The sequence below is a fragment of the Mytilus californianus genome, unplaced genomic scaffold (assembly GCF_021869535.1).
Source record: "Mytilus californianus isolate M0D057914Y unplaced genomic scaffold, xbMytCali1.0.p SCAF_19, whole genome shotgun sequence".
NCBI lineage: Eukaryota > Metazoa > Mollusca > Bivalvia > Mytilida > Mytilidae > Mytilus > Mytilus californianus.
The window spans coordinates 539,812-566,815 of record NW_026262667.1 but is presented as its reverse complement, the minus strand read 5'-3'; the positions used below and the strand labels follow the sequence as shown (position 1 = coordinate 566,815).

At 31.9% G+C, this 27,004-nt stretch overlaps 2 protein-coding genes across 2 annotated transcripts; one reads left to right on the top strand and one right to left on the bottom strand.

The window, feature by feature from the left end:
- The first annotated feature begins 855 nt into the window (after positions 1 to 855).
- On the top strand, positions 856 to 22,057 carry LOC127727022 (probable dimethyladenosine transferase). The gene is made up of 12 exons (XM_052234409.1): positions 856 to 1,177; positions 5,128 to 5,250; positions 11,194 to 11,267; positions 11,590 to 11,676; positions 13,195 to 13,256; positions 15,002 to 15,145; positions 15,651 to 15,774; positions 17,853 to 17,945; positions 19,052 to 19,116; positions 19,963 to 20,026; positions 20,901 to 21,007; positions 21,779 to 22,057. The coding sequence occupies exons 2-12, from the start codon at positions 5,193 to 5,195 to the stop codon at positions 21,819 to 21,821; spliced, it is 921 nt and encodes a 306-aa protein (XP_052090369.1). The 5' UTR covers positions 856 to 1,177; positions 5,128 to 5,192; the 3' UTR covers positions 21,822 to 22,057.
- LOC127727021 (putative ankyrin repeat protein RF_0381) lies at positions 1,675 to 4,962 on the bottom strand. Its single transcript, XM_052234408.1, has 2 exons — positions 4,856 to 4,962; positions 1,675 to 3,114 (listed from the first exon to the last, which is right to left on the bottom strand). The coding sequence occupies exon 2, from the start codon at positions 3,107 to 3,109 to the stop codon at positions 1,832 to 1,834; it is 1,278 nt and encodes a 425-aa protein (XP_052090368.1). The 5' UTR covers positions 3,110 to 3,114; positions 4,856 to 4,962; the 3' UTR covers positions 1,675 to 1,831.
- Positions 22,058 to 27,004: the final 4,947 nt, after the last annotated feature.

The following is a 27,004-nucleotide window of genomic DNA, read 5'->3' as shown; positions in this document are numbered from 1 at the left end:
TTATTAACCTCAATCAATAGAGTCACAAAAAGTCCATAGAGGAACAGTATTAAACCAGTAGAGGAAAAGCACCCGACTCTTAAATAGCGGTACAATTAAAAAACAAAACCAAAAAATAAATAGATAGTTATACTGTATTGCTGAAAGCAAGCACAAAGTACTTAACCTGCTGATCAGAAAACATGCCGTCCCAAACTTAGTATCGATTTCTATACTTCATAGAAAATTTCATACAGCTTCGTCTAAATCATGTAAATAGAATACATGATCTAGGTACAATACTTCAAACACTATACATACAGACAAAACTTAAGAAACATTTTAGTATTCCTCCAGACTATAAATAAGCGAAATGGTATTATTACGAGACGCAATGATTGAACAACAAAGTATAGTTATAAACTTTATCAATAAGACTAGTAAGCCAATGAGACAGATTTGCAGGACCATTCCTAAATATGTTGGCTTTATAAACGATACTACCATAAAAAGCTGGATGCGAAATGCTACTTTCAATTAAATTCTTTCACTTAAAATCATACTTCCACATGAATACACCTCTATATTTTTTTATCGAATTTAGTAAAAGTTTTGATCAATTCTATTTAATTTCATTAAAGCTTTCGTGACCCTCCCCTTCAGAATAAAAGTGTGTGTTTTTTACTGTCATTCAACAAATATAATTTGGATAAATGAAAATAACACTTTATAAATTTGTTGTGTGCAAAGACATTTTCTGGATTTGTCTTCATCAGGAACGTGTCTTCATCAGGAACGCTCAAACGTCTTAATCGATTTATCAGATTCAAACATCAGTAAACTACTGTTACTTATATTCATAACCCCCCCCCCCCCCCCCCCAAATAAAGACAATGATGTATTAGTACTTATATGTAAACAATGTATACGTTTAGGTACTAAACACGTGAAGAGTTATATAGCCAAAAGTTCAAGATTAAAATTTGAAAGAAGGTAAATGAAGAATTTGCAGCTGCTCGTTTTAGAATGATGGAACGGATTCGTAACCCTGACGGGAGATAAGCCCATGTATGGTTACGTTATAGTATAGATCTTTGGCATCATTTGCTGTTTTATAAGTTGCTGTGAGAAATATTCTATGAAGTACAGCAACCAACATTACAGTGGAGAGTGGCATAATTTCATAACAGCAGATTAAGTAAGTACTTTGACCTGCTTTCAATGACTGCATGCTAACGTTTATTCTTTAAAATATTCATCATGGATATAAAGTTATTTGAAGTGACGTGCCTTTCCGGATTTTTATTGTATCTTCTTTTATTTATCCTTCGCATTGTTAGCCCTTTGACCGAGATTTAAAAATATCCTTATTGAGATCTTACAAAACTTGTCAGAGTCTGAGTAAACCCGTGTTATTAATTTAGTTCGTGCTGTACAATCTGCAGTTTTCCGTGTAGTGTTTTTCGGACTGTTTACTTCTCGTTTCCCCCTTTGACCATAGTGTTGTCAATCCATTTTTGATTACTATAGTAAATACTTTTTGTCCCCTCCTTGGTATGTTTTTTTTTAATTTTTTTTCTATAAAACGTTTTTGAAAGACTTAAAACATATACCGCCGTGCATTATGTGTTTGTTATACATAAATTGCCTCATTTTTTCATGAACGTGTACATAATACCATTGGTAAGGAGAAAATAGTTGTAATCTTTTAAGTGTGGACGAAAAAATCAACATGTGTTCCAAAATTACGCCGAACTACTTTGAAATGTAAAGACGAACGCATGTTTTTGTCGAAATTATAGTTTATATGGAGGCGTTCATCATTAACGAATGTCAAAACTTTCAAAACTGTTTAAGAAATATCAGGTATGAACATATCTCCAAAATTTAAATAATTTGTTATTTGCTTTGGCAATAGTAAGTTAGGTACATTTTTGTTACATGTTTTTCCCAAGATACTTCTGATCTTTATCCTACATGTATCCTTTAGAGTTAGAGGATTGGTTGAGTAGACCTGTAAAAGTTCTATGGAGTCTTTCAAACAATCTAGCTTGTCAGCATGGTGCCTTTCAATAATGTCAACAGTTTGCTTGGGTATTGTAGCCCCTGCTGCGTAAAACAATTTAATAATGTTAAAGATTAGAGTAGGATCTAAGATGGAGGTCAAAGCCGCAGTAAGAGGTGTCAGTCCTATATCATCCACAGCATTCACGTTAGCTCCATGTAGTATAATGGTCTTAACTTTGTTTATATCTAAATTTTGTGCTGCGTAATGCAGGGCAGTGTCCCCTGTTGCACTTGCTATTGATACATCTGCATCCCAAGACAACAGCTTATCAACAACTCTCAGTTCAATTGATCTCGACATGCAAGCGACATGTAAAGGTGCTAGTTCAAAAACTGTTGATGTTCTACGACTGTTTACATCTATTCCTAAAGTTCTCGAATATTCCATCATGTCTATATGATTAAAGTCACATGCATAACTTAGATAATCCCCCGGTCGCTTACGAATATCTTCTCCTTTTTCCAAGAGTAGTTTCAGGGCCGGAATATTTCCCCTGCTAATGCACGTGATGATTGGCATGTTATTTGGATAGTCAATACGACATCCATACTTAGCCAAAATCTTAATGAGTTCAAGATTTCCAAGACAGCAGGCAATCACAAGTGCAGTTTCACCGGTATCCCTATTAAGTGAGTCATAATCAGCACCCTCCTCTAACAAACATTCAACAATCTCAATATTTTCCCTGGAACATGCTAAATGAATCGGAGATTCACCTCCAGCATTTTGGACGTCTTTATAAGCCTCAGCATCTATCAATTCCTTTACAATACTCGTATTGGTGTTACATCTTTGCTCTTTATCGCAAGCTAAATGCAGAGGCATTGTACCATCCATCTCAATACGCAAATTTGGATCAGCACCATAGGAGAGTAGAAGCCTTATGATGTCTATGCTATCTAATGCAGAAGCTGAACAAAGAGGTGTTCGGATATTGTCCGTATAATTGAATGAAAAGTTAGGGTCATTACCGGCCTTTTCCTGGAGGTAAATGTATTCCACTTGTTCGCGGTCGCCATTATGTATTGCTGTTAGCAGTAAGTCAAAAGCATCAAAAGCCATTTTATCTAAAAATAGTATTTGGAAATAGACAATGACTTAAGTTGCACATGCATGCTTTGTATTGCACAGTGAAATACAAATGATATGATTTCAGTTTGCGCAAAACTGAAATCAAAAAGAGGCCGAGTAGAGAATCAAATAACATTGTGCAGCTCCGTGGCATAAAGTTGGGAAAGTAAAAATATAAAACGTTCATGGGCATTAAATAAAAAGAGATTTTAGAAAAAGATAAAATTGAGAATGGAAATGGGGAATGTGTCAAAGAGACAACAACCCGACCAAAGAGCAGAAAACAGCCCAAGGCTACCAATGGGTCTTCAACACAGCGAGAAAATCCCGCACCCGGAGGCGGGATTCAGCTGGCACCTAAACAAAAATGTGTACTACAGTTCAGTGAAAATGGACGTCACACTAAACTCCGAAACGTATATATTCGCTGGAATAACTTGACATGATGATGCCGATGATAATTTTGTTTTCAGACCCAAATAGTCGATATATATAACATAAAGATAGTGATCACCTCTACATTATATACATGTTATGTCGTCTACTCTTAACAGAATTTTCTGTGATCCTTGGACGAATATATTTTAGATTATAGCAAAAAAATGTAGGAGGGCTGACTAAATGGTTACGTCGGTGTACATGTATACGATTCAGACACAAGAGCTAGACGACCGACACGACTATAATTTAGAAAGCAAGCTAGATCAATGTATATTCGGTGCTACCATTAAACAAGTTATAAAGTCTTCAGAATAGGCAGGAAAAATAGGTTGAATTTACAGTGAAATACGGCAAAAACTTTTTGCCTGGTGTGACACATGTGTACACAAGTTCGGGTACTTGATTTCATTAAAATCATCGTATCTATAGGTGACATAGGTTTTCTGTTTTCAGTATACGGATGTTGATACCATACCGTACATATGTTATTAGCCACACTTGCTTTGTGTATATATTATAAAAAATAGTTAAGCTGCTTTTTATATTTAATTAAAAAAGTAATATCTCACTTGATTTTTTTTATGTTATTTGTTTTAATCTCAAATTATAATGTTATTGTCATGTTAAATATCACAGGTATGCCCTTCGGAGCCCTTAATTAGAATAAAAATATTCTTCTTATTATGTTTTCTTGGCGCTAACGGTTCAGTATATATAATATAGTGTAACTTGATAAAAAAAATATACAGGAATGGAAAGGACGTCAATATATTTTTATCCTGTGAGTAAACTCCTGTGTGATGCAATAATCATGAAATTACCATCCAATATACTGTTTCAGCATGTTCAGTATATATAGATCCAGAAACATATATATACAATATGTCTTCTAATTTTTTAAGTATAAATATGTCTCTGCTAGACACATACAATTTTTCAGTAGCCTTGAGGACCTATATAGGCCTACAGATAATCGTATATGGTGCACATTGCTAGTACCAAGGATTATCCTTGCTAGTACTAAACAAACAAAACTTGGTGCCAACGTTAATAATTTAATACAAATAGCCAGGCAGTACGAAAAACAAAATATAATCACAATGATAACAAAATAACCCCTTACATAGTCCCTGTGTATTAAAACGACAGTATACTTTTATGTTCGTTGCAGTTTCAAGAGTTCTACTTGAATTATTGGGTGCTTAATTGCACCACAATATATTTAAAACATTTAAAATTTTACTTTAATACCTTGAAATGATATATAGATTTAAATATGAAATCAAACCAACTTACCGCTGAGGTACTAAAGACAATAATTATAATGTGTATGGTAAAATAATTACAATAATACTGAAGAACAAGGTACGGAATGCTACCGACGTTGACCCTTAAACTAAAAATATAGGTGAAGTGGGAAAATAAGTCCAAAGGTTGATTCGATGTTTTCACCATAACTGTGGGGTTCTTTTTTATTTAGTTTCTTATGAAAGCAGCACCTATTTAAAGTTATATGAAAACTCACACAAGAGCATATTAAAAACATGACATGATTGTTACTATTTTAGGCATATTTACACCTAGCACCGTTTGAATGTAAACAATCACACACGTGGATTGTGAAAGATCAAAAATGCCAAAAGAAAAGACAGTTAAGAAATCTAGACAGCACCAGGCTGTCCAAAAGCAAGGTACGCATACAATAATGTCAAGTTCTATTAAATTTCAAAGATGATGTCCATTTGTAGTATACGGTATGGGTTTTGCTCACCGTTAGTGAAACACAGAACAGGTTGGGGAAGACCTCCATAAACAATATATATATATATTTATTCAAGATAAAAAGGCATGAATTTGACAGATACAAAATATTACAAAGACATAGATACAGCACTAGACATAGTTTATAGGCACTAAAATGATATACATGTTTACTAAAAATTTTAAATTAAGAAATAAAAAATAAAATTATGAAAATTTTCATGATATTTTGATAATATGATTAGACTAGATTAAAAATGAGTGAAATTTAACTTGACTAGATTTTACACTGTAGCCTAATATCTTAGGATGACCCACAAAAGTTAGTAGAACCATGGAAGTATTATATTGACAGGAACTCCAACGAAAAATTAGCACATTCCCATCCCACTGATTTCTTTAAGAAAATAAAAGGTTCCGACTCAGTTTGTCAAGTACGTGATAACTCTATTGTGGGGTATCTGTGATGCCGCCTTCGCCTGCTCTTTTAACTGAAGCTGGTCTTATCACGTGATTTGGTATCGATTGTCTTATCTACCTACCAATGTAAATAAACACGGAAACTCCCGTGGTTATTTGTGAATCGCCACATGAATAACAACACCTGTTTCCGTTCAATAAATGAAGAACAAAGCTGAAAAGATTGAAAAAATCGGTCCATATTTAACAGAATGACATAAGAAAATTAACTGCATTCGGAAAGAGGGCAAGCTTATTTTTAGTTTTGTTGAGTATGTTTTAATCATTGGAACTTGGAAATCGGGAAATATCCGATTATGAAAATTACATGATTCTGAAGTAGTGCTTTTGCAGAAAATAATGTGATGCGCGTGTAGTGAGCCGGATGGTGCCTGATAACTCAAATTTTAAGTTAAAGATTGTAAACTTTTATCGAGTGTAACACAAATATTTATGGTTTTCTCTATCGTAAAATGTTATTAACTTATTTATCAAATATGTTTTAAAGACTAAAAGAGGTTAATAATTACACGCATGTGATGACCTCTACATAGCAATATCAGGTTACGAGACATGCAGATGAATTGTTACACCTTTTATAATTAATCCGAAGTTGTAAACAACCTTAAACATTCAACCTAGTCCGAGATTACTCTTTAATTTTTACGGATGGCTTTAAATATTTCTGGATGCATTTAAAGAACGATCACCATGATGATGGGCCCTAAGCAGTTTAAATTTTTAGAATTTATTTATGTGTTTAAAAGCTGAACAGTTCTGAAACATCTTACACCGTATGCTAAGCAATTTATGTTTTTGTTTCTTGTTTAATTGCATGAAATATTTGCCATTGGACTTTCAGTAAACAATAAATCAAAATATTTGATATTTTTTTCGGATCAAAGCTCTTTAACCCCGTCCCCCCGGCCAACTTTTCAGTGGATTAAATTTTTGTTAATTGGAAATTCTTTCATTAAACACTTCAGTAAAATATTTGTCAAAGTTAGCAGTAAAACGCGATAATAATTACTGATAAAAACTTTTCCATTTACTTTTCATGAGAATTTTATGATTTTCAAGCCTAACATGTATATAACAGTTACGCGTGTTTAGCCAATGGCCCTCTCATGAATAAAAATCTTACTATTTTAAAATTGATTGTAACTTAAACTGAAATGTTTATGGCTTGTGAGTATTTTTACTCTTCAGTTTTTTTGTTTTTGTTTTTTTAAACGGTGAAAACAGTCGCGGGGATTTCGTTTCTTTTCTTTTTATTTGTTATTAAGCAGCAAAACCCGTAAAAACTGACATTATATTTGTAATTCACATGGTCGGCAAATGTCATTTCCTTGACAATTAAGTACACATCCGGTTATTTCGGTATGTTCCGTAATTACGATCATTCACGAGGTTCCAAAAATTTGATCAGAACCCATGCATCCATAAGACATGTCGAGTTAATTAACAGATACTTAACGATTTTGCGGCATCGCACTATAAACGTTTGAAGTCCGCTTGTTGGAGTTCCTGTCAATATAATACTTCCATGGTAGAACTTATTTCCAGTGGGTCCTTTTATAACGAGACTTCCAGTTTACACCAAGGGTTGACACATAGAAAATACAAGCACAAATCATTTAGAATTTATCGCAGATAAATGGTCAAAGCCCCAGTATAATTAATAAAAAACAAATTCACTATTAAAGATGGATTTAAATTTATCCATCAAAAATTTTTTCACCTGCACTTTAAAATTATATTTTTTAGAGCAACTTTTAATGATGTCCGGTAACGAATTCCAGTCTTTTATTCCATTATAAAAGAAAGTGGTAGATTCACACCCTTTAATTCCTGGTATATAAAAGTTTTTACTACTAGATCTTGTATTGAAAGATGTTTCATTTTTAACAAAATTAGTATGTAAATAATTTGGGCATATATTGTTAAAAATGTTAAAAACATGATTGAGTCTTAGTTGTTTGACTCTATTACTAAAATTTAAAAAGCCCAATTTCTTGAATTCAATATATGTCACACTCTTTCTGGGATGTAATTGCAGAATAAATCTCACAATCTTATTTTGTGCCACTTGAAGTTTATTCTTCATTTGTTTTGATATGCCTTCATACCAGCATGCACATGCATAGTCAAAATGACATTGAATCAGGGAAGAGCACAATGTTTTCCTAGATTGAAAATTTAGACACTCTTTGTTTCTATATAAAAATTTAAGCCTTTGATTGACTTTTTTCACTATAGAGTTGACAATAAAATCACCAGTTAGAAACTGATCAATTATTATTCCCAAATATTTTACAAAAGTTTTGGATTCAATATTAATACCATTACAGGAGATAGCAAAATCACCCGGTATTAAAGACCGAAGTTTTCGACCAGGACCAAAAATTATACTCTCCGTCTTTCCCAAATGTAAGGACAATTTATTGTCAGTTAACCAATCATGGCATGATTCCAGCATTCTGGATAATTTATGCGAGATGACCCCAGGGTCTATATGGGAAAATAAAATTGCAGTATCATCTGCATATATCAAAACTTTACAATCTGAGTCGATGCTAGTTTGAACATCATTGACATAGATCAAAAACAATAGTGGACCCAGTAAGCTACCTTGAGGGACACCACATGTAATATTACACACTTCTGAAATCACCCCATTAACACTTACAACCTGTTTTCTGTTTTTTAAATATGACTCAAACCAAGGTATAGATCTAACCCCAATTACTTCTAATTTGTCACATAATATCTTGTGATCTACTGTGTCAAATGCCTTCTGTAGGTGTAATAGGACCATGCCTGTAAAAAGACCTTTGGCTGTTTGAGCTTTAATGTGATCTATCAAGTGAATGAGACAAGAATCAGTTGAATATGAACTTCTAAATCCTGATTGAAACTCAAATAATAAATTATTTGAAATCAAAAATTTTTCAAGCCAGGAATAACCATTATTTAGTGGAATATACCTCAATTCACGTGTAATCCACCCTGTTGACATTTAGTGAGATTGACCAAATGAGGTATAATGTAGTTTTTATCACAAAATTTTGTTAAGAGATATTTGAGTAATCCCTTTCGGGATTCAGTATTCGAAGTGATTTTCTGATTTGAATGCCCTCAGAAGTGTGTGTGTCATCTAATTTTATTCAAATCTTGTCCAAAAACATTTGGTTTCAGGACAATAACTTTAGTTTAAGTGTATGGATCTCTATGAAATTTAACCAAAAGGTTCAATACCACAAAAGGAAGGTTGGGATTGTTTTTGGGGGTGAAGGTCCCAACCGGTAAGGAATTAGGGACCAAAAAGGGACCCAAAACAAGCATTTTTCTAGTTTCAGGACAATAATTTGTGTATAAGTATTTTGATTGCTCTGAAATTGTACCACAAGGTTTGATACCACAAGTAGTAGGTTGGGATTCATTTTGGGGGTAATTGCCTAAATTTACCATTCAGGAATTAGGGGCCAAAACAAGCAATTTTCTAGTTTTCAGACAATAACTTGTGTTTAAGTGTATGGATGTCTTAAATTGTACCACATTTTACAAAAAGAAAATTTCTGCAAATATTATTTTTTTGGAAAAGGGGGGAGGGGGTAAAAAAAAAATTTCAGGGGGGGGGGGCAATTTTTTTCCCTTAAGATTTAAGAAATTATCAATTTTCCAATAAAAAAAATTGGGGTTCACAATTTATTTTGCTTATTCTTTGTATATAGTCTGAAAACAGATTTACTACATGTAAGTAATGCGCAACAGCACAGTGTATTGCACAACGGCAAGAAATCTTCAATTGAATATAAATTCAAATCTTATAACCAATTTCAAGTTCTTTGACTACATTTATTCTGTGTCAGAAACCTATAATGTGTCATATATTTAACTACAATCCAATTTCAGACCTGAATCAAGCTTGAATATTGTGTCCATTTTTGCCCCAACTGTTCAGGGTTGAACCTCTGCGGTCGTATCCAGCTGCGCTCAGCGAAACAGTTTATTTAATCATGCTTTAGTTTGTGTATTGCTATATAATAAACATGATAAAGATATTAAGTTTTTTATTTTGTTTAAAAATAAAGTGATATTCTAAAATTGTAAACCGGTTTTGTTTTGTAATTTATTTTGACAAAATGAATAATGAATGTTGTCACGATGATCAAAGGCCAAGTCAATCATCTGTAAGATTTGTAAAAGAAAGGCAAAGATACCAAATGGCTATCAAACTAGTAACAATGACATTGCTACAACAATATGAAAAAAGAAAAAAACGGCTACAAAGCACCTGTCTATTAGGTGCATTACCATGAGGGTTTGGATTGGGATTACAGCTTGAGAATAGTGGACCAATACTCAGAAAAAATGGGCCCAAAAAATAAAGAATGGAGAAAAATACGCCAAAAAATTTAAGTGCAGATTAATGGGGTGCTAAAATATTAAAGAATACAGAAAAAATTAAAGAATACAGAAATGAAGGACCCAACATCCAAACTCTATACCATTATACTTTGGTTTACGAGGAATTAAGATATATAAATGCCCTCTACCATGTTTGGCGTTGTTGTATACCATACTTGTCCAAACACACACGAGATCAAAGGGGCCAAGTTGTTAAAAACAGTTATCTTTCATGTTTTCTATTTAAAATCTTCATTGTTTTTACTCCTACCAAGCTAACTACTTGTATTTTACTTTACACTAAAGCTAGTTACATGTATAACAGAAATCATGATTTTCAAACACATTACAATCATATGACAATAATACCAAATAAGCTTTGTAAATACCAATTAGTAGTAATCATAAATAATTAACAGTTGATAATTAATCATCTTATCACCCCAAAAAATATTTCATTTAAAATATATATTGGCAGATTTAACATTGTTGTGCTGATATTTAGAGCAATTATGAATATAATATGTGTTTTCAGCCGTGTATCACCTTCTCTGGTGATCCAATAGATGGATCTGTCGTAGAGTTGCCACTTGTTTAGACGTACTTGTAAATATTTTGATATATACATCTGAAAATACATATAATAATTCAACCTGTGTTTGAATAAAAATAGGGGGCGAACGTGTGGGGTGCGAATGTGTTTTGGGAACAGACTCGATACCTTTGTTTTATATGTCAGGATTTTCAGCTGTGTGCGTAGATTAAAAAAAAAACAATAGGAATACAAATATTTGACTTTGGTTTATTATTGTTGTTTCTATTGCAGAAAACTAAATTATAGATTTGTTTAGTAATTTTATTTATTTTCTTAATTTCTTTTTTTGTCATGTTGTACAGCCTAGACAGTATACAATGCATACATAGCTTTTGATGTAACTAAATTTGAACTACATATTTCCAGTGGAACTGTTACATACATATAACTTTTTTTGTTTTAATTCCAGGAATTAATTTCAACAAAGACTTCGGGCAGCATATTCTAAAGAATCCATTAATTGTCACAAGCATGGTTGAAAAGGTAAAAGCTTAACTAAAAAGTTTTATTTTATTATGTTTTCAATGAAATATTAATCTTACTGATCAATCATTATCACATTCACTGTTTGATTGATCAGACAATAAAGAAAGATCACTGTTTGATTGATCAGACAATAAAGAAAGATCACTGTTTGATTGATCAGACAATAAAGAAAGATCAGACTGATCTCAAGAATCCTGAGAGCCAAAAATGTTTGAGTGGAAAACAGTCCATTTAAATATAATACCATGAATACAGACTTAATTTTTTTTTCATTTAGACCATACATCTATAAGACAACATTTTAACTGTATAATTTCAGGCAGCATTAAGACCAACCGATGTAGTGTTAGAAGTTGGTCCTGGTACTGGTAATATGACTGTTAAATTGTTAGAAAAGACAAAAAAGGTAAATTATTGCTGATTTCAAATAACTTATTAGACCACCTTCGAGTTCGTTGCATGTCCCTCAAAAACTCTTAGTTTTAGTGAAAATCATTCGTGCATTTAGGGGCATTGTCACTTCCTTCCTATGTTGAGCGAGCGGTTGAAAAAATATGATGCTATATTGCACAAATTATTCGGCAAATTAAATTCTTGTAATTGATAATCAGCACTGCTGTCATTAGGGAATTGTGATTAAGTACCTACGGAACAAACATTATTTCTAGTTTATCCTGCATAATGATGTTTGATGAACTTTAATAGTGCAGGGATACAGGGCGATCCCCTCTATCTGGTAAATGACGTCATAAAGGCACACATAATTGACGAACTTTTCGGGTGGTCTGTTGATACATTTAGAGAACTGAACATTGCAATCAGCTTAAAATACTTTTGCAAACTCCTACGAAAAATATAAACCACTTTTTAAAAGGGTTCAGCCTTGCCCTTTGAAATTGATGTTACGAGGCAAACAGAAAAGCAACTTCATGCAGTTGTGTGTTAAAACATTGGATAATGAAACTGCTAAGATAACACATAGGTGTAACAGACATGTACAACAGACACAATTTAAAGGGATGATCATTTTACACATCATGTACAATGCATTTAAACAAATAAGTGAGTTTTTTTTTATTCTAAACATTGTGGTTAATAAATTGCAATTAAAACAGCAAAGCATCCACACAAATTTACATCCACTTTATTTGAACATTGGTGGATAATTGTCTCATTGGCAATCATACCACATCTCCTTATTTTTATAAATTATTTTGACATAGACAATGGGACATAGCTATATATGGTTATTTAACACGTCATTTCAACTGTCAAAATCTGTCAATTGGATTCTTGAAAATAAAAGTTGTAAATTGAAACTCTAATGGGTTTGTTATTTTTTTTATTTCAAAACAATTAGATATTTTACCAAGGCAAATGAAAAAAAGGATTTGTGTGCAGATTCTCCTTGTATTGCAAGTGGATAACAATAACTTTTCACTCAAGATAGTGTAAAATTTTTACATTGTCAACATCAATCAAATATACTATGTGTACTCTATGAACATATTGGATTTTCATGATACCTATCGAGCATAATGGACATTTTTGTCAATTTCTGAAGACAAGATAGATCATACTCCCCGCAACATCATATGCAACATCATATGCAACTTTTTGTTATTTCTTGCTAGAATTTTGATTTTGTTCAAACTTTCACACAAAAAAAGGTTGTTTTACTTTGTTGAATTTACATAAGATTTCTCATTTTGTGCTGGATTTGTCAACATATTTTACCCCTATTTACTGGTACTTGGTAAAGCTTACTGGGCTTTAATTTTGTTTTAAAGACACTCATAACATGACACTCATAACATGAGGGTAACAAATATTTGTTTTGCTCTTCAAAGTGATGCACTGATATCATACAGAAATGTAGAATAGTAATTATTAATAACTGATGCATGAATACATTTATTTTAAGGTGATAGCATGTGAAATAGATCCAAGACTTGCTGCAGAGTTACAAAAAAGAGTTCAGAGCACGTAAGTTAATGTAAAAAAAATATCTTTCTGAAAACATAGTTAATATGGCTAAATTTGAATACAAGGCACATGCATGGATAAGGGTTTTGTTTTTTATTGAATTATAATTGGAATTTGAACTTTTCATTTAAGATTTCTCTTTGTGTGGTGTTAAAGTTAAGAAAGTATTAATATTAAAAATAGGGTTCTCTTGGCCTAGGAGTGATGACATCACAAAAGAGATCATTCTGATTTCAAAGACAAGCCATATTTGGGGGAAATTTATTGATTTTTAATATGTTTTTTTCTTCTTCAATTTTCCGATAAAATAAGAATCAAGACCATACAAAAACATACTAGATGATTTATCATTGGCTTTTGCATCTATCCTTATGGGAATTCCCTTCTTATATAGATATAGGAAGATGTTGTATGAGTTCCAATGAGACAACTCTCCATCCAAGTAACAATTTATAAAAGTAAACCATTATAGGTCAAGGTACGGCCTTCAACACGGAGCCTTGGCTCACACCGAACAGCAAGCTATAAAGGGCCCCAAAAATTACTAGTGTAAAACCATTCAAACAGGAAAACTAACGGTCTAATCTATATAAAAACGAGAAACGAGAAACACGTATGAACGACATAAACAGATGACAACTACTGTACATCAGATTCCCGACTTAGGACAGGTGCAAACATTTGCAGCAGAATTAAACGTTTTAATGGTACCAAACCTTCTCCCTTTTCTGAAACAATAGTATAACATCACAACATAGAAAGACACACTATAAAATATCAATTGGAAGGCTTAACTCAATCAAAAAACGCAAATTAACACACAATGAACGAATAAATTTGATCTCTGATACATGAATGCAAATACATAGTTAATAAAAATTATAAGGGATAAATAATTAAGGTCAAAAGTAAATAAACAAGTTTAAACAAAGTTAAAGTATGATACCACTGTGAAATTTTAAACAATTTTTAGAAAATCATTACTTTTGAAAAAACCTGCGTCATCTATTTACATTCTATTTTCCACTCATAAATTTATCAAAACTAATATCTTAAATGATTTTTTTAGCAAAAACTCTATTGTAATTGTCCTCTATTTAGCTTTAAAATCTTAATGAATTATTATACATGTACAGTACCAGTAATATTAAAACAGCATCTATATGTATTTAATATTTTTTAGGAAAGTTCATAATGTTTTGAAATACATGTACTTCATTTCATAGGCAAAATGAGACAGTTAAAACATTTTCTCTTTTCTGAAATGAGTTTATTATTTGACAACAACAATTTAAAACTATTTTAAAAATTGATAAAAAATTCAAAATCTTTGCACAAAGGACATTTCCTCTAACATGATTTAGCACCTCTTTAGATTTAGATGACCAGGTTAAGTGTTTTCATTAAAATCTTTTTGTTTATATTAGTCATATTGTTACATGCAAATACTTTTTCTGATTCTTACATCATTTTCAGCTTGATATGTTTTAAAACTCATACAAAAGAACAGAAATAGTTATGATATTTGCTGAAATTGTCACTCTATTTGTTGCCACTTGGCATATTGCCAAAAACTTCTCTAACCAAAACTTGCCATAAATAGGGGTAAACCATGTATGTGAATGACAAACTGTTAAGATCACTGATACATGTACGTGTCAAACTAAATATGGAAAATCTCAGAGAGAAATTGTAAGATAAAAATTTATAGTGTTATAATTATTTTTGTTTTAATTTCATTATAGTCCCAGTCAGAACAAACTACAACTAATGATTGGAGATGTTTTGAAGACAGAGCTACCATTTTTTGACGTATGTGTAGCTAACTTGCCATACCAAATCTCATCACCTTTTGTATTCAAACTCCTCCTACACAGACCATTCTTCAGGTACTTGATCTGTAATATGTGCAGCATATAGAAACAGATCTCTTTAGATAATTATTACCATACACATCATTCTTGCATTTCTTTTCAATTATTTATTTTGTTTGCATGTCTGATATGTGTATGTTTGATAACAAGCAACCTATAAGGTATTTATGCATCACAAATAGTATTTAGAAAAAGGTATGACTACCATCTGTAAATAAACAAACATTTCTGTAGGTCATGGAAAATTGTTAATGAAGAATGCCATGTTACAGAACTATTTAATAAAAGATTAATTACACAAAAAGCTTATGAGAACAACCAACATTTCAGAAGAAAAAATATTCTTCTCATAGATAAAATAGGTAAGAAAATGTAGCACATATTTTATTAGAATGTATTAACATGATTAATGACATAATAAAAATTAAACTAAGGATGAAAAAATAATTTTAAAACGTATGATGTGTTTTTAATAGAATCAGCTTTGTTCATGTAATTCCACTGATTAAAATATTTGTAGATGTGCTGTGTTGATGTTCCAGAGGGAGTTTGCCCAAAGACTTGTTGCGCAACCAGGAGACAAACTATACTGTAGGCTGTCTGTAAATACACAGCTGTTAGCTAGAGTTGATCATTTAATGAAGGTTTGTATTGAAAACATGATCTAAAGTTCATCCTGGTCTTCTATGATCTATTGAACACCAGCTGCAGCTAGAGTGATATTTAAGAAAATTTGTATTAAAGTGGATGAGGTTTCTGAAGAAAGAAATGTGCTAAATATTGGAAATTTTGTTAAAGCTTTAGTTATTATTAATTCTAATATGACGTGCTTCTTTCGCTTTGTAAACAACACCGTGATAAAATTCTCGATATATCTTTACTTAGCGCAGACTCAGAGATATACATAATCATGGATGGTGTAATATACCTCCCACGTAAATCCACATGTATTGGAACCTATGTGCAAGCGCTTTGCCGATTTTATTGTTTTAAAAATTGTAATTAAAAAAGACAAAAGAACTTTTATTCTTATTTGGATGCACAATAAAAAGAATTAATGCACAAGAGCTGGGAAAAATCAACAAATTCAAAATTAAATAAAATTCCGTGAAAGTCTATTAATGTTTTTGGCGCATTTAAGTCATTTCAAAATATGACGTCATACAAATGAAAACACTAGAGTTGAAGGTTTTCCGTTACGTGAATCATCGAAATTCGTATATTATTGTATTAAAATGGATTTTTGAGGTAGGTTTTGTTTTATTTTCTATTCTCTTGCATTGTTCGCATATTTACTGATTTCAGCAAGTCAACATGGCGGCTCCTTAGTTACGAAATGTCAACTTTGTATTTGACAGTAGCTTCCAAGAAAAATAAAAATGGCAAATGTTGGGTTTGAGAATTAAAAGAATTAAACAGATATTTTTCTAGCGGTTATTCACGAAATAATCAATGCAAGCTACAGATTTATTAGAATGTTGGAGGTCTAGGCTAACAGGGAGTAAAAAAGAACAGCCACACACACGGCATAGTCATCCTCGCTTCAGTTTTTTAATGACCGTATTTGTCCTATTAGAATCGAAATAATTCATGGAAGCCATAGATTTGTTGTCAATTTACACATGGCCTGGGCCATGTGTAAATTTCCAACAAATCTATGGCTTCCATGAATTATTTCTTAAACAATCTTCTCATACAAATTAATAACTACCATTAAATGTCTGAGACTATTCAAAATAAACATTTGAAACTTGATAGCAGGTGACAGTATATAATGTAGTTGTGCACCTTTAAAATTTAAATGGGGGAACAATCATGGATTTCTTGCTGTGCATATGAAACTAAGGCGTAGTAAAATAAAATAATAGTTTATTACAAGAAATACAAATATTCGAATGATCAAAAGTTTGAATGTTCAAAAGTTCACAATGGTCCATGATCGTATAGAATTCAATGTTAACCTGTACCGAATTCCGATGGTAATGAAATGCTTGTTTCTCTTACCCACAGAGGGGTAAGACTGGTGGAATTCCCTTCTTTCTTTCATAGTCCTTTTTATATCATCTTATGTTACTGTTATTGTACAAGGTTAATTTGTCGGTAGGATCCATGTAGTACACGTATGACTGTCAAAATTTATATTCTATTAAAGTACACATTTGTCTGTATGTAATAAAATATTGTTTCTGTCCAAATTGGGTAACACATAAAATTTAAGATAATTTTAAATTTCAAAACATCTGTTTGTTCTCTTTTTATATGTTAGCCCACTTGTCAAAATTAAGCTCCTGAACGTATATGATCTTATTCAGACTCCAGTCTGTGGCCAAATTTTTTTTTGCAAATTGCAATTTCAGTAGAAGATACATGCATAACATCAATAGTCTGCTCAGAGCTGAAGATTGTTGTGTACATTTTATTTTATTGTAATACCTGGTTCCTCTGAAACAAACTGTATAGAGAGCATTAGAATCTTTATCACATAAACCAGTTCAGTGCTTAATCTCAATACCCAACAGACCAAAAAGAAACATTAACTGCAATGAATTTTCAATTAAACATTAAGCTTATGTATACTTATTGGACCTTGCTGAATTATGTCATTCTGTAAACAAAGGTCTAACGATTTTTGAGAAACCTGACATACATGTTATGATGTTTGATGGAAGACAAGATATTTGAGCAAAATACAAGTATGAGCAATTTGTTTTTACTTTTGCAGGTAGGAAAAAATAACTTCAGACCTCCACCAAAAGTAGAATCTAGTGTAGTCAGAATTGAACCAAGGAATCCGCCACCTCCTATTAATTTCCAGGTGAGTCATATTCTTCCACCATAGGTTTTTTTTTTTCACTTTTAACTGGGGGAGTGGTATGTAGGGATTCTTATGTCTGTTTTTTTGTTTGTTGTCAGTTTGAAGATAATTAATGGAATGGTGCTTGACCAATGTTTTAGAATTTTAACTAAAGGTTTTATAACGCCAAATCAGATTATGTTTGAATTTTATTAACATGAAAGTAAATGTTAACTCAACATTTACTAATAAACCATGAAAATGAGGTCAAGGTCAGATGAACCCTTCCAGACAGACATGTTCACCTAACAATCATTCCATACACCAATTATAGTTGACGTATTGCTTATAGTATCAGATTAACAGACAAAACCATGAAAACTTAACATTGACCAATGAACCATGAAAATGAGGATGAGGTCAGATGTAACCAGCAAGTCAGATATGTACACCTTGCAATCATTTGACACACCAAATATAGTTGACCTATTGCTTATAGTATCTGAGATAGGGACTAGACCACAAAAACTTAACCTTGATCACTGATCCACGAAATGAGGTCAGATTTTTAGACCTTGCAAGGATCTCATATAGTTATCCTATTACTCATTATAAATAAGTAATTCACATTACAAAACATGAGGTCAATGACAAAGAAGATATAAAAGACGGAAACTTCTTAACTTAAGGCATCTGCATACAAGGTATTTAAAAGCATCCAGGTCTTATACCTTCTGAAATATAAAGCTTTTTACAAATAGTTTATGCTGTCCCTGCCAGATTGTAATCACTATGTCTCGCATATTGCAACTTTTGTCGTAGACGAGACAATACATGATCCGGATTTTCTAATTTTAAAAACTCTCAACAAGTGTATGATAGCTGTATTAAGGTGTATATTAAACATGTTAAATGGATACATACAGAATCCTGTATTAAGGTGTATATTAAATGGATATATACAGAATCCTGTATTAAGGTGTATATTAAATGGATATATACAGAATCCTGTATTAAGGTGTATATTAAATGGAAACATACAGAATCAATTATTGGGGTTTATTTAATGGATATATACAGAATTCTGTATTAAGGTGTATATTTAACGCCTTTTTGTTTTTTTGTAGGAATGGGATGGTCTAGTCAGAATTTGTTTTTCTAGGAAAAATAAAACTCTTGGTGCAGCTTTCAAGTAAGTATATCAGAACATATATATTATTGGGAAATATTCTATTCCCATTTATTTTTCATGTGACAGAACTCCTGCTAAAAAAAAATTAAGTACAGTAAGCTTTGACAGATGTTGTAATTTTTTGCTGTAATGACGTCAAATTATTAAAAGGGACCATAGTATGATGGGAAGCAGATATTCATTAAACGTTATTCACATGGTAACTATAATGTTATGTTAGAGGTACATTTTATGATATTTGATGAGAAGGATAAGACCTCAGAGGAACTAGATGCTGCACTGTATCAGGGACACAGCAATTTTAACATGGTACAAAATTGTTAGTAGATAAAAGCTCAATCATATTAATGTAAAAAATGTAAGGGTTATTCCTGGGGTATTGTTGAATATAGTCCTGAGTAGCCTATTATATTGTGCTGTCTAATATTCTATGATTCTTTGACAGATAATTCCTTTAATTGAATGGCAAAACTTTTAAGATGACAAAAACAACACATTTAGCTGCATTAAACATTGATCACAATTTCTTAGCCATTTTTTTTGGTACTACCAGAAAATTTTGCTTACTAATTTTTGGTTTATTCTATAGGAAATATTATGTAATTTTACAATTGAATAGTTACCAATTGTCATGCATTAAATCTGTTATTCCATAGTAAAGGTTAGATCATGACCTTTTTTTAAAATAATGAAAATGCTGGCATGACCTTAGTAATATTGCTTCAAAATCATGACATGCTTGCAATATATGGTTTTATTTCAAATTTTGCCAAATTTGTAACTTTTGCACAATTGCAATTATTACACATGGGCAATACACTTCATTTTAAATGTTCAATTTTGTAGATTTACAAAGATTCTAGAATTGTTAGAGAAAAATTACAAAACAAGATGCTCTCTGAAATCAGTTGTAAGTATCTAGTCAAACCTGCTATAAAGGGGGGGGGGAGGTTGTAAGTATATAGTCAAACCTGCTATAAAGGGGGGGGGTTGTAAGTATATAGTCGAACCTGCTATAAAGGGGGGGAGGTTGTAAGTATATAGTCAAACCTGCTATAAAGGGGGGGAGGTTGTAAGTATATAGTCAAACCTACTATAAAGGGGCTGGAGGTACTTTTTTTTATCTCTGTCCATAATACATTTCTGTCTGAATGGCACCAAGCTTCATCTTGAAATGCCACATGTGTCAGAACTGTTCCATGAAAACATACATTGGACCAAGTGAAGGCAACTTTAATTTGTCATTATAGGTTGGTGTGAAATATTATGTTAATGTTTGCAGGTCTCTAAAATTGCTTCTATGTGGTTATCTTATATTCAAAGTGCCTTCTTTGGGTACCTTGTATGTTTAAATGTAATAGCTCTGACATGTTTTGAGTTCCTGTTTGCCAAAACCATGTATCTAAAATGTAATGCACCTGTATGAAACTTTTCTTCACATTTTTCTAGGCAACTACAGGTCATAGCATTTGATATTTGGCAGCAATTGAGTGAGAAAGTCAATTAGTCAGTAATTTATATCTTAATTGCAATATTTTCTAAATATAATATGGTTATTCTAGTGAGGTGAAAGTGTACATTGGTATGATTTGTAATAAATCCAGTTTTAATGATGCCTGTCCTTTAACCTATGTATATGTATCAATGAAACAGGAATTATTAAATCAGGCTCTAATAGACTATTTCACATTTATGTTATCCAATCTTATCACTCCACTTTTATTAAAGAGTTGCATAGCAACTTGAAAATTTATGTACATAAACAATTTTCTATTTGCATTTAGCCTATTCCTCCAGACTTTGATGTGAAAACAAAAGTAACAGAATTATTACAGAAAAATGAATATGATAAAAAGAGAGCCAGGACAATGGATATTGATGACTTTCTAGGGTATGTAATATAAAAAAAATTAATTTAAATGGTCCCAAAATCTTATATATATTTATGAAAATAGGAGATGTGGTATATTAAACTGCCAATGAGACAACTATCCACCAAAGACAAATTGATTGATTGATTGGTATTTGTTTTACACTGTATCATTGCAAAAGAATATATTGCAGTTAGAGGGTTATTTTTTTTTTACACCAAAGACAAATGGACAAGGTTATAAAAAATAAAGGTCATCATGCAGTGTCAACAATGAGCAAAACCTTTAACTGATATTAAGCTATACGAGGCCCTTGGAAAATAAAATGTGAAACATTAAAAGTGAAAACTGATTTGATTTAAGTAAGAAATAAAAAACAATTATGGCAGACCGCTATTAACGACAACCACTGACTACAAACTCCTGGCTTAGGACAGGCACATTAAGAATATACATGTAGCAGGTTGAAGTCTGTTTGTTAGTACTTATCCCTCCCAAAACCTGGAACAGTGATGTAACAGCACATTAGAACAAAGTGTAAGAATTATTTTGTAAGGGCTTACTGACTCATTAGTTCGGTTCTATAAAGCACAAAAACATACTCTTTTGAAGCGATTCTTTACAAAATTACTTATTTTCTTTTGTAGAAGAAGTATCTTTCTAAATCTGAAATATCAGAAAACTGTATATTGAATTTTATTTTTAATAGATTTTTTCATAAAGGTTCACTTATTTTCAGAATATTGATAAATATAATTTATATGCAGTTTATTGACTATTTTATTTTGCAGGTTATTGAATTGTTTTAACACAGAAGGATTTCATTTTACATGATGAAAAAAAAACCACAAGCAACAGCAACATATCTGTGATACTGCATCTACCTTCAGATGAATGAAGACACCGAGGAAAGCATCAGAAATATCATTTTCCAATGTTGTTCTGTGAACATTGATGGACAAACAATAAAATATTTGACAAGTTAAGATATCAAACTAAATGTGTAGTGTAAAATGAATTTGAATAATGTTATGCTAACATTAGTTATGTATGCAAGTTCATATTTGAAGGATTCAAGTTTATTTCATTTTTATAAATATAGCTAAATGTACAAATGCATTGTATAGAGTAAAATCAAAGCATCGTTGATGTTGTGATCCAGCCATATTCATAGCTAGTCTGATATTCTTTCTGACCTTACTTTTTTCTAAATTTTTTCCTCTTTTCATTTCCAATCTAACTGTAAAATGTCTATGTTATTGTCCAAAGGTAGGGAATTTCGCAATATTGATGCAAATATAGATATATATATTGATCTTTCAATTTTAGACTCTGTCAGATTTTATTTTTGACAAGAATTGAAAGGAAAATCGTCAAACAAGTAATATATTTTTTTAAATGCCATTAATAATGACAGGTTTAATAATTTCCAGAAAGAGGCTTTATAAATGCACTTTCTCAACAATAAAAATTAAAAAAAATATTAACTATTTTTTATCTAAATTGGTGTTCATTCTTCATTAAGAAAAATACATTTCCTGTATTCAAATTTAAATGTACAAATACCTAATGCTGAAATATTTCCAATTACTGTTAAATAGCAATATAATGGGATATAAAAGTAAAACAAACAAATTTTATTGCAGAAAATGCTCAGGTAAGAGTTGTGCAATTTTGTTCAATATTTCAACCAAATTTCTGATAATTGTAACTAATTAATTAGAACGTGATTATTGACTTATGTCAGATGATAATGGCACTGATTTTACAAGTAAAATGAAATTTGCTTGCATTTTTTATACATATATTTTTCATTTTAAGTATTTTCTTTGAAAAAAAAAACACATCAGATTAATCAGTCAGCTAGCTAGCAAAATTAACAGAGTATTTCAATGTAGTGTAAATCAAAATAAATAATACATTTGTAGGTTTACTATTGAGGTCAAGAATGTGTGTATTCAGTTAGGTGTGTAATAAATTGTGTCTATTTAATTATGTAACAGGTCATGAGATATTAACTGTTTTGAATTAAGCCTGGGGTTGTTTCTAATTAATACTTATTAGAAAATCATGACAGTTAATAATCATTCTGACTCTTACTTGCCTATGGAAAGAATTGGAGTAATACCATTTCAAACTAGAGGCTCTCAAGAGCCTGTGTCGCTCACCTGTATTTACTGATGCTTTGGAAATCATGTAAAATAAGGTTAAAATCATAATTAATAGTATTAGATATTAGATATTATAATGATATCTAAGATAATAACAAAAAACTGCAAAATTTTTGTAAAATTACTAACTCAGGGGCAGCAACCCAACAACGGGTTGTCGGATTCGTCTGAAAATTTCAGGGCAGATAAATCTAAATCTGATGAACTTTTTTGCCACCAGTCAGATTTGCTCTAAATGCTTTAGTTTCAGAGATATAAACCAAAAACTGCATTTTACCCCAATGTTCTATTTTTAACCAAGTCGGCCATGATGGTTAGAAGGCGGGGTCATCGGACAAATTTTTCAAAGTAGATACCCTAATAATGATTATGGCCAAGTATGGTTATATTTGTCTCAGTAGTTTCAGAGAAGAAGATTTTTGTAAAAGATTACAAAAATTTACAAAAAATTGTTAAAAATTGACTATTAAGGGCAATAACTCCTAAAGGGGTCGACTGACAATTTTGGTCATGACAACTTATTTGTAGATCTTACTTTGCTGAACATTATTGCTGTTTACAGTTTATCTCTATCTATAATAATATTCAAGATAATAACCAAAAACTGCAAAATTTCCTTAAAATTACCAATTCAGGGGCAGCAACCCAACAACCGGTTGTCAGATTTGTCTGAAAATTTCAGAGCATATAGATCTTGACCTGATAATCAGTTTTACCCTATGTCAGATTTACTCTAAATGCTTTGGTTTCAGAGATATAAGCCAAAATCTACATTTTACCCCTATGTTCTATTTTTAGCCATGGCGGCCATCTTGGTTGGTTGGTGGGGTCATCGGACACATTTTTTAAACTAGATACCCTAACAATGATTGTGGCCAAGTTTGGTTAAATTTGGCCAAGTGGTTTCAGAGGAGAAGATTTTTGTAAAAAGCTAACGACGACGGAGACGACGACGACAACGACGGACGACGGACGCCAAGTGATGAGAAAAGCTCACTTGGCCCTTCAGGCCAGGTGAGCTAAAAACAGCAAAATTACCTTAAAATTACCAATTCAGGGGCAGCAACCCAACAACGGGTTGTCCGATTCATCTGAAAATTTCAGGGCAGATAGATCTTGACCTGATAAACAATTTTACTTCATGTCAGATTTGCTTTAAATGCTTTGGTTTTTGAGTTAAAAGCCAAAAAATGAATTTTACCCCTACGTTCTATTTTTAGCCGTGGCGGCCATCTTGGGTGGTTGACCAGGTCACGCCACACATTTTTAAAACAAGATAACCAAATGATGATTGTGGCCAAGTTTGGTTTAATTTGGCCACGTAGTTTCAGAGGAGAAGATTTTTGTAAAAGATTACTAAGATTTACGAAAAATTGTTAAAAATTGACTATAAAGGGCAATAACTCCTAAAGGGGTCAACTGACCATTTCAGTCATGTTGACTTATTTGTTAATCTTACTTTGCTGAACATTATTGCTGTTTACAGTTTATCTCTATCTATAATAATATTCAAGATAATAACCAAAAACAGCAAAATTTCCTTAAAATTACCAATTTAGGGGCAGCAACCCAACAACAGGTTGTTCGATTCATCTGAAAATTTCAGGGCAGATAGATCTTGACCTAATAAACAATTTTACTTCATGTCAGATTTGCTCTAAATGCTTTGGTTTTTGAGTTATAAGCCAAAAACTGCATTTTACCCCTATGTTTTATTTTTAGCTGTGGCCGCCATCTTGGTTGGTTGGCCGGGTCACGCCACACATTTTTTAAACTAGATACCCCAATGATGATTGTGGCCAAGTTTGGTTTAGTTTGGCCCAGCTGTTTCAGAGGAGAAGATTTTTGTAAAAGATAACTAAGATTTACGAAAAATGGTTAAAAATTGACTATAAAGGGCAATTACTCCTAAAGGGGTCAACTGACCATTTCGGTTATATTGACTTATTTGTAAATCTTACTTTGCTGAACATTATTGCTGTTTACAGTTTATCTCTATCTATAATAATATTCAAGATAATAACCAAAAACAGCAAAATTTCCTTAAAATTACCAATTCAGGGGCAGCAACCCAATAACGGGTTGTCCGATTCATCTGAAAATTTCAGGTCAAGATAGATCTTGACCTGATGAACAATTTTACCCTATGTCAGATTTGCTCTTGATGCTTTGGTTTTTGAGTTATAAGCTAAAAACTGCATTTTACCCCTATGTTCTATTTTTAGCCGTGGCAGCCATCTTGGTTGGTTGACCGGGTCACGCCACACATTTTTAAAACTAGATACCCCAATGATGATTGTGGCCAAGTTTGGTTAAATTTGGCCCAGTAGTTTCAGAGGAGAAGATTTTTGTAAAAGTTTACGGACGACGGACGCAGGACGACGGACGACGGACGCAAAGTGATGAGAAAAGCTCACTTGACCTTTCAGGTCAGGTGAGCTAAAAAGTGTGGGGAATCAACTTAGATATATTAAAACACATGTTGACCTATATTTCATTGAACAATAATTTACACAAGCACAAGATACTAATATAATACTTTCAAAATTCTTATCAACTGATTCAATTGAAGTGCAAATACTTTTTCAAATTAATTCATAAATAGTAAATCATCAGAAATTTTGATTTAGAAAGGAACTATATGCAAGTGTATATCTAAAATAAAGTCACTATTCGACCAATCTTTTCTTAATTTAAGGGAAAATAACATGTCAAAAGTTTGCAGTTGATGATTAAAATGGTGTAGAAAGTTTCTGCAAGTCATAAAAACACATAATTAGTTTCATGATATGTCTTCAACTTAATATTCTGCACCATCTCCAAAACGAGAGTGATCGCATAGATCCAGCATGGCTGAATCAAAAATCACAATTGATTATAAATATTCTTTGAATAAACCAAGATGTGGGGTTTACATCAATGAGACAATAGCCCAAAGATACAATAAAACAAGAAGATGTATGGATTGAGATTACGTCCCCTTGTCACCTCTTCGTGCAATTGTTATATACCTTTTACAAGTTTGTTGATGTGTCCTATGATTACATTTTATTATGACATATGGTTGAGTCTTCATTTTGTAAACATACATTGTGTATCCTTATAAACTTATATGTTTGAAAAGTTTTGAATGAACTATCATTTGTTTTTTGTTTTATTATGGCCAATGTACAGGTTTCTGAAGTAAATAAAGTATCAATATTTCTTCAAACTTTGAGAACTTTTTAAAGAAGACTTCATGTGAGATGATATTGGTAAAACAGCATGATATTCTTCATACACTGTACCCAAAGGTGTGCATACACTTATTCCATGCTAAAGTCTGTAGAGAATTTTCAGACAGCAAATGAAAGACCTTACATAAGCAGTAAATCTGTTTGCCGAAGTTAAAATGAACATTAACCACATTACCAGCTGCAATCTCATTACTATAAAAATAGAAGACAAGAAAACTAACAGCCTGATTTATATTCAAAATAATGAACGAAAAACAAATATGATATACAGTAACAAAAGACAACTACTGAATTACAGGCTCCTGACTTGGGACAAGCACATACAGAATGTGGCGAGGTTTAAACTAGTTTGAACTAGTCCATGCAGGTCAGTTTCAGTTATTATTTATATTTAAACTGGCAATTTGAAAAACTGTTAACTTTACACTGATGTCAAATACAGCTATGATAATATTTTATTATTATTGTTTTCATTGCTTTTATTTTCTGTTTACTAAGTATGTGTTAATTGGCATTGCTGACACAGTGCAGTATAACATAAATAAACATGAATATTTTATTTTCCAAATTATAGAAGCCAACATATAAAGAATAACTAGAGGTTCCTACT

Excerpts from the sequence above, each read along its gene's own strand:
- LOC127727021 (XM_052234408.1), bottom strand. The coding sequence starts at position 3,109 with ATGGCTTTTGATGCTTTTGACTTACTGCTAACAGCAATACATAATGGC.
- LOC127727022 (XM_052234409.1), top strand. The coding sequence starts at position 5,193 with ATGCCAAAAGAAAAGACAGTTAAGAAATCTAGACAGCACCAGGCTGTC. Across the intron at positions 11,268-11,589 it reads TCACAAGCATGGTTGAAAAG|GCAGCATTAAGACCAACCGA; the intron begins GTAAAAGCTTAA and ends GTATAATTTCAG. Across the intron at positions 19,117-19,962 it reads ACTCTTGGTGCAGCTTTCAA|ATTTACAAAGATTCTAGAAT; the intron begins GTAAGTATATCA and ends TCAATTTTGTAG.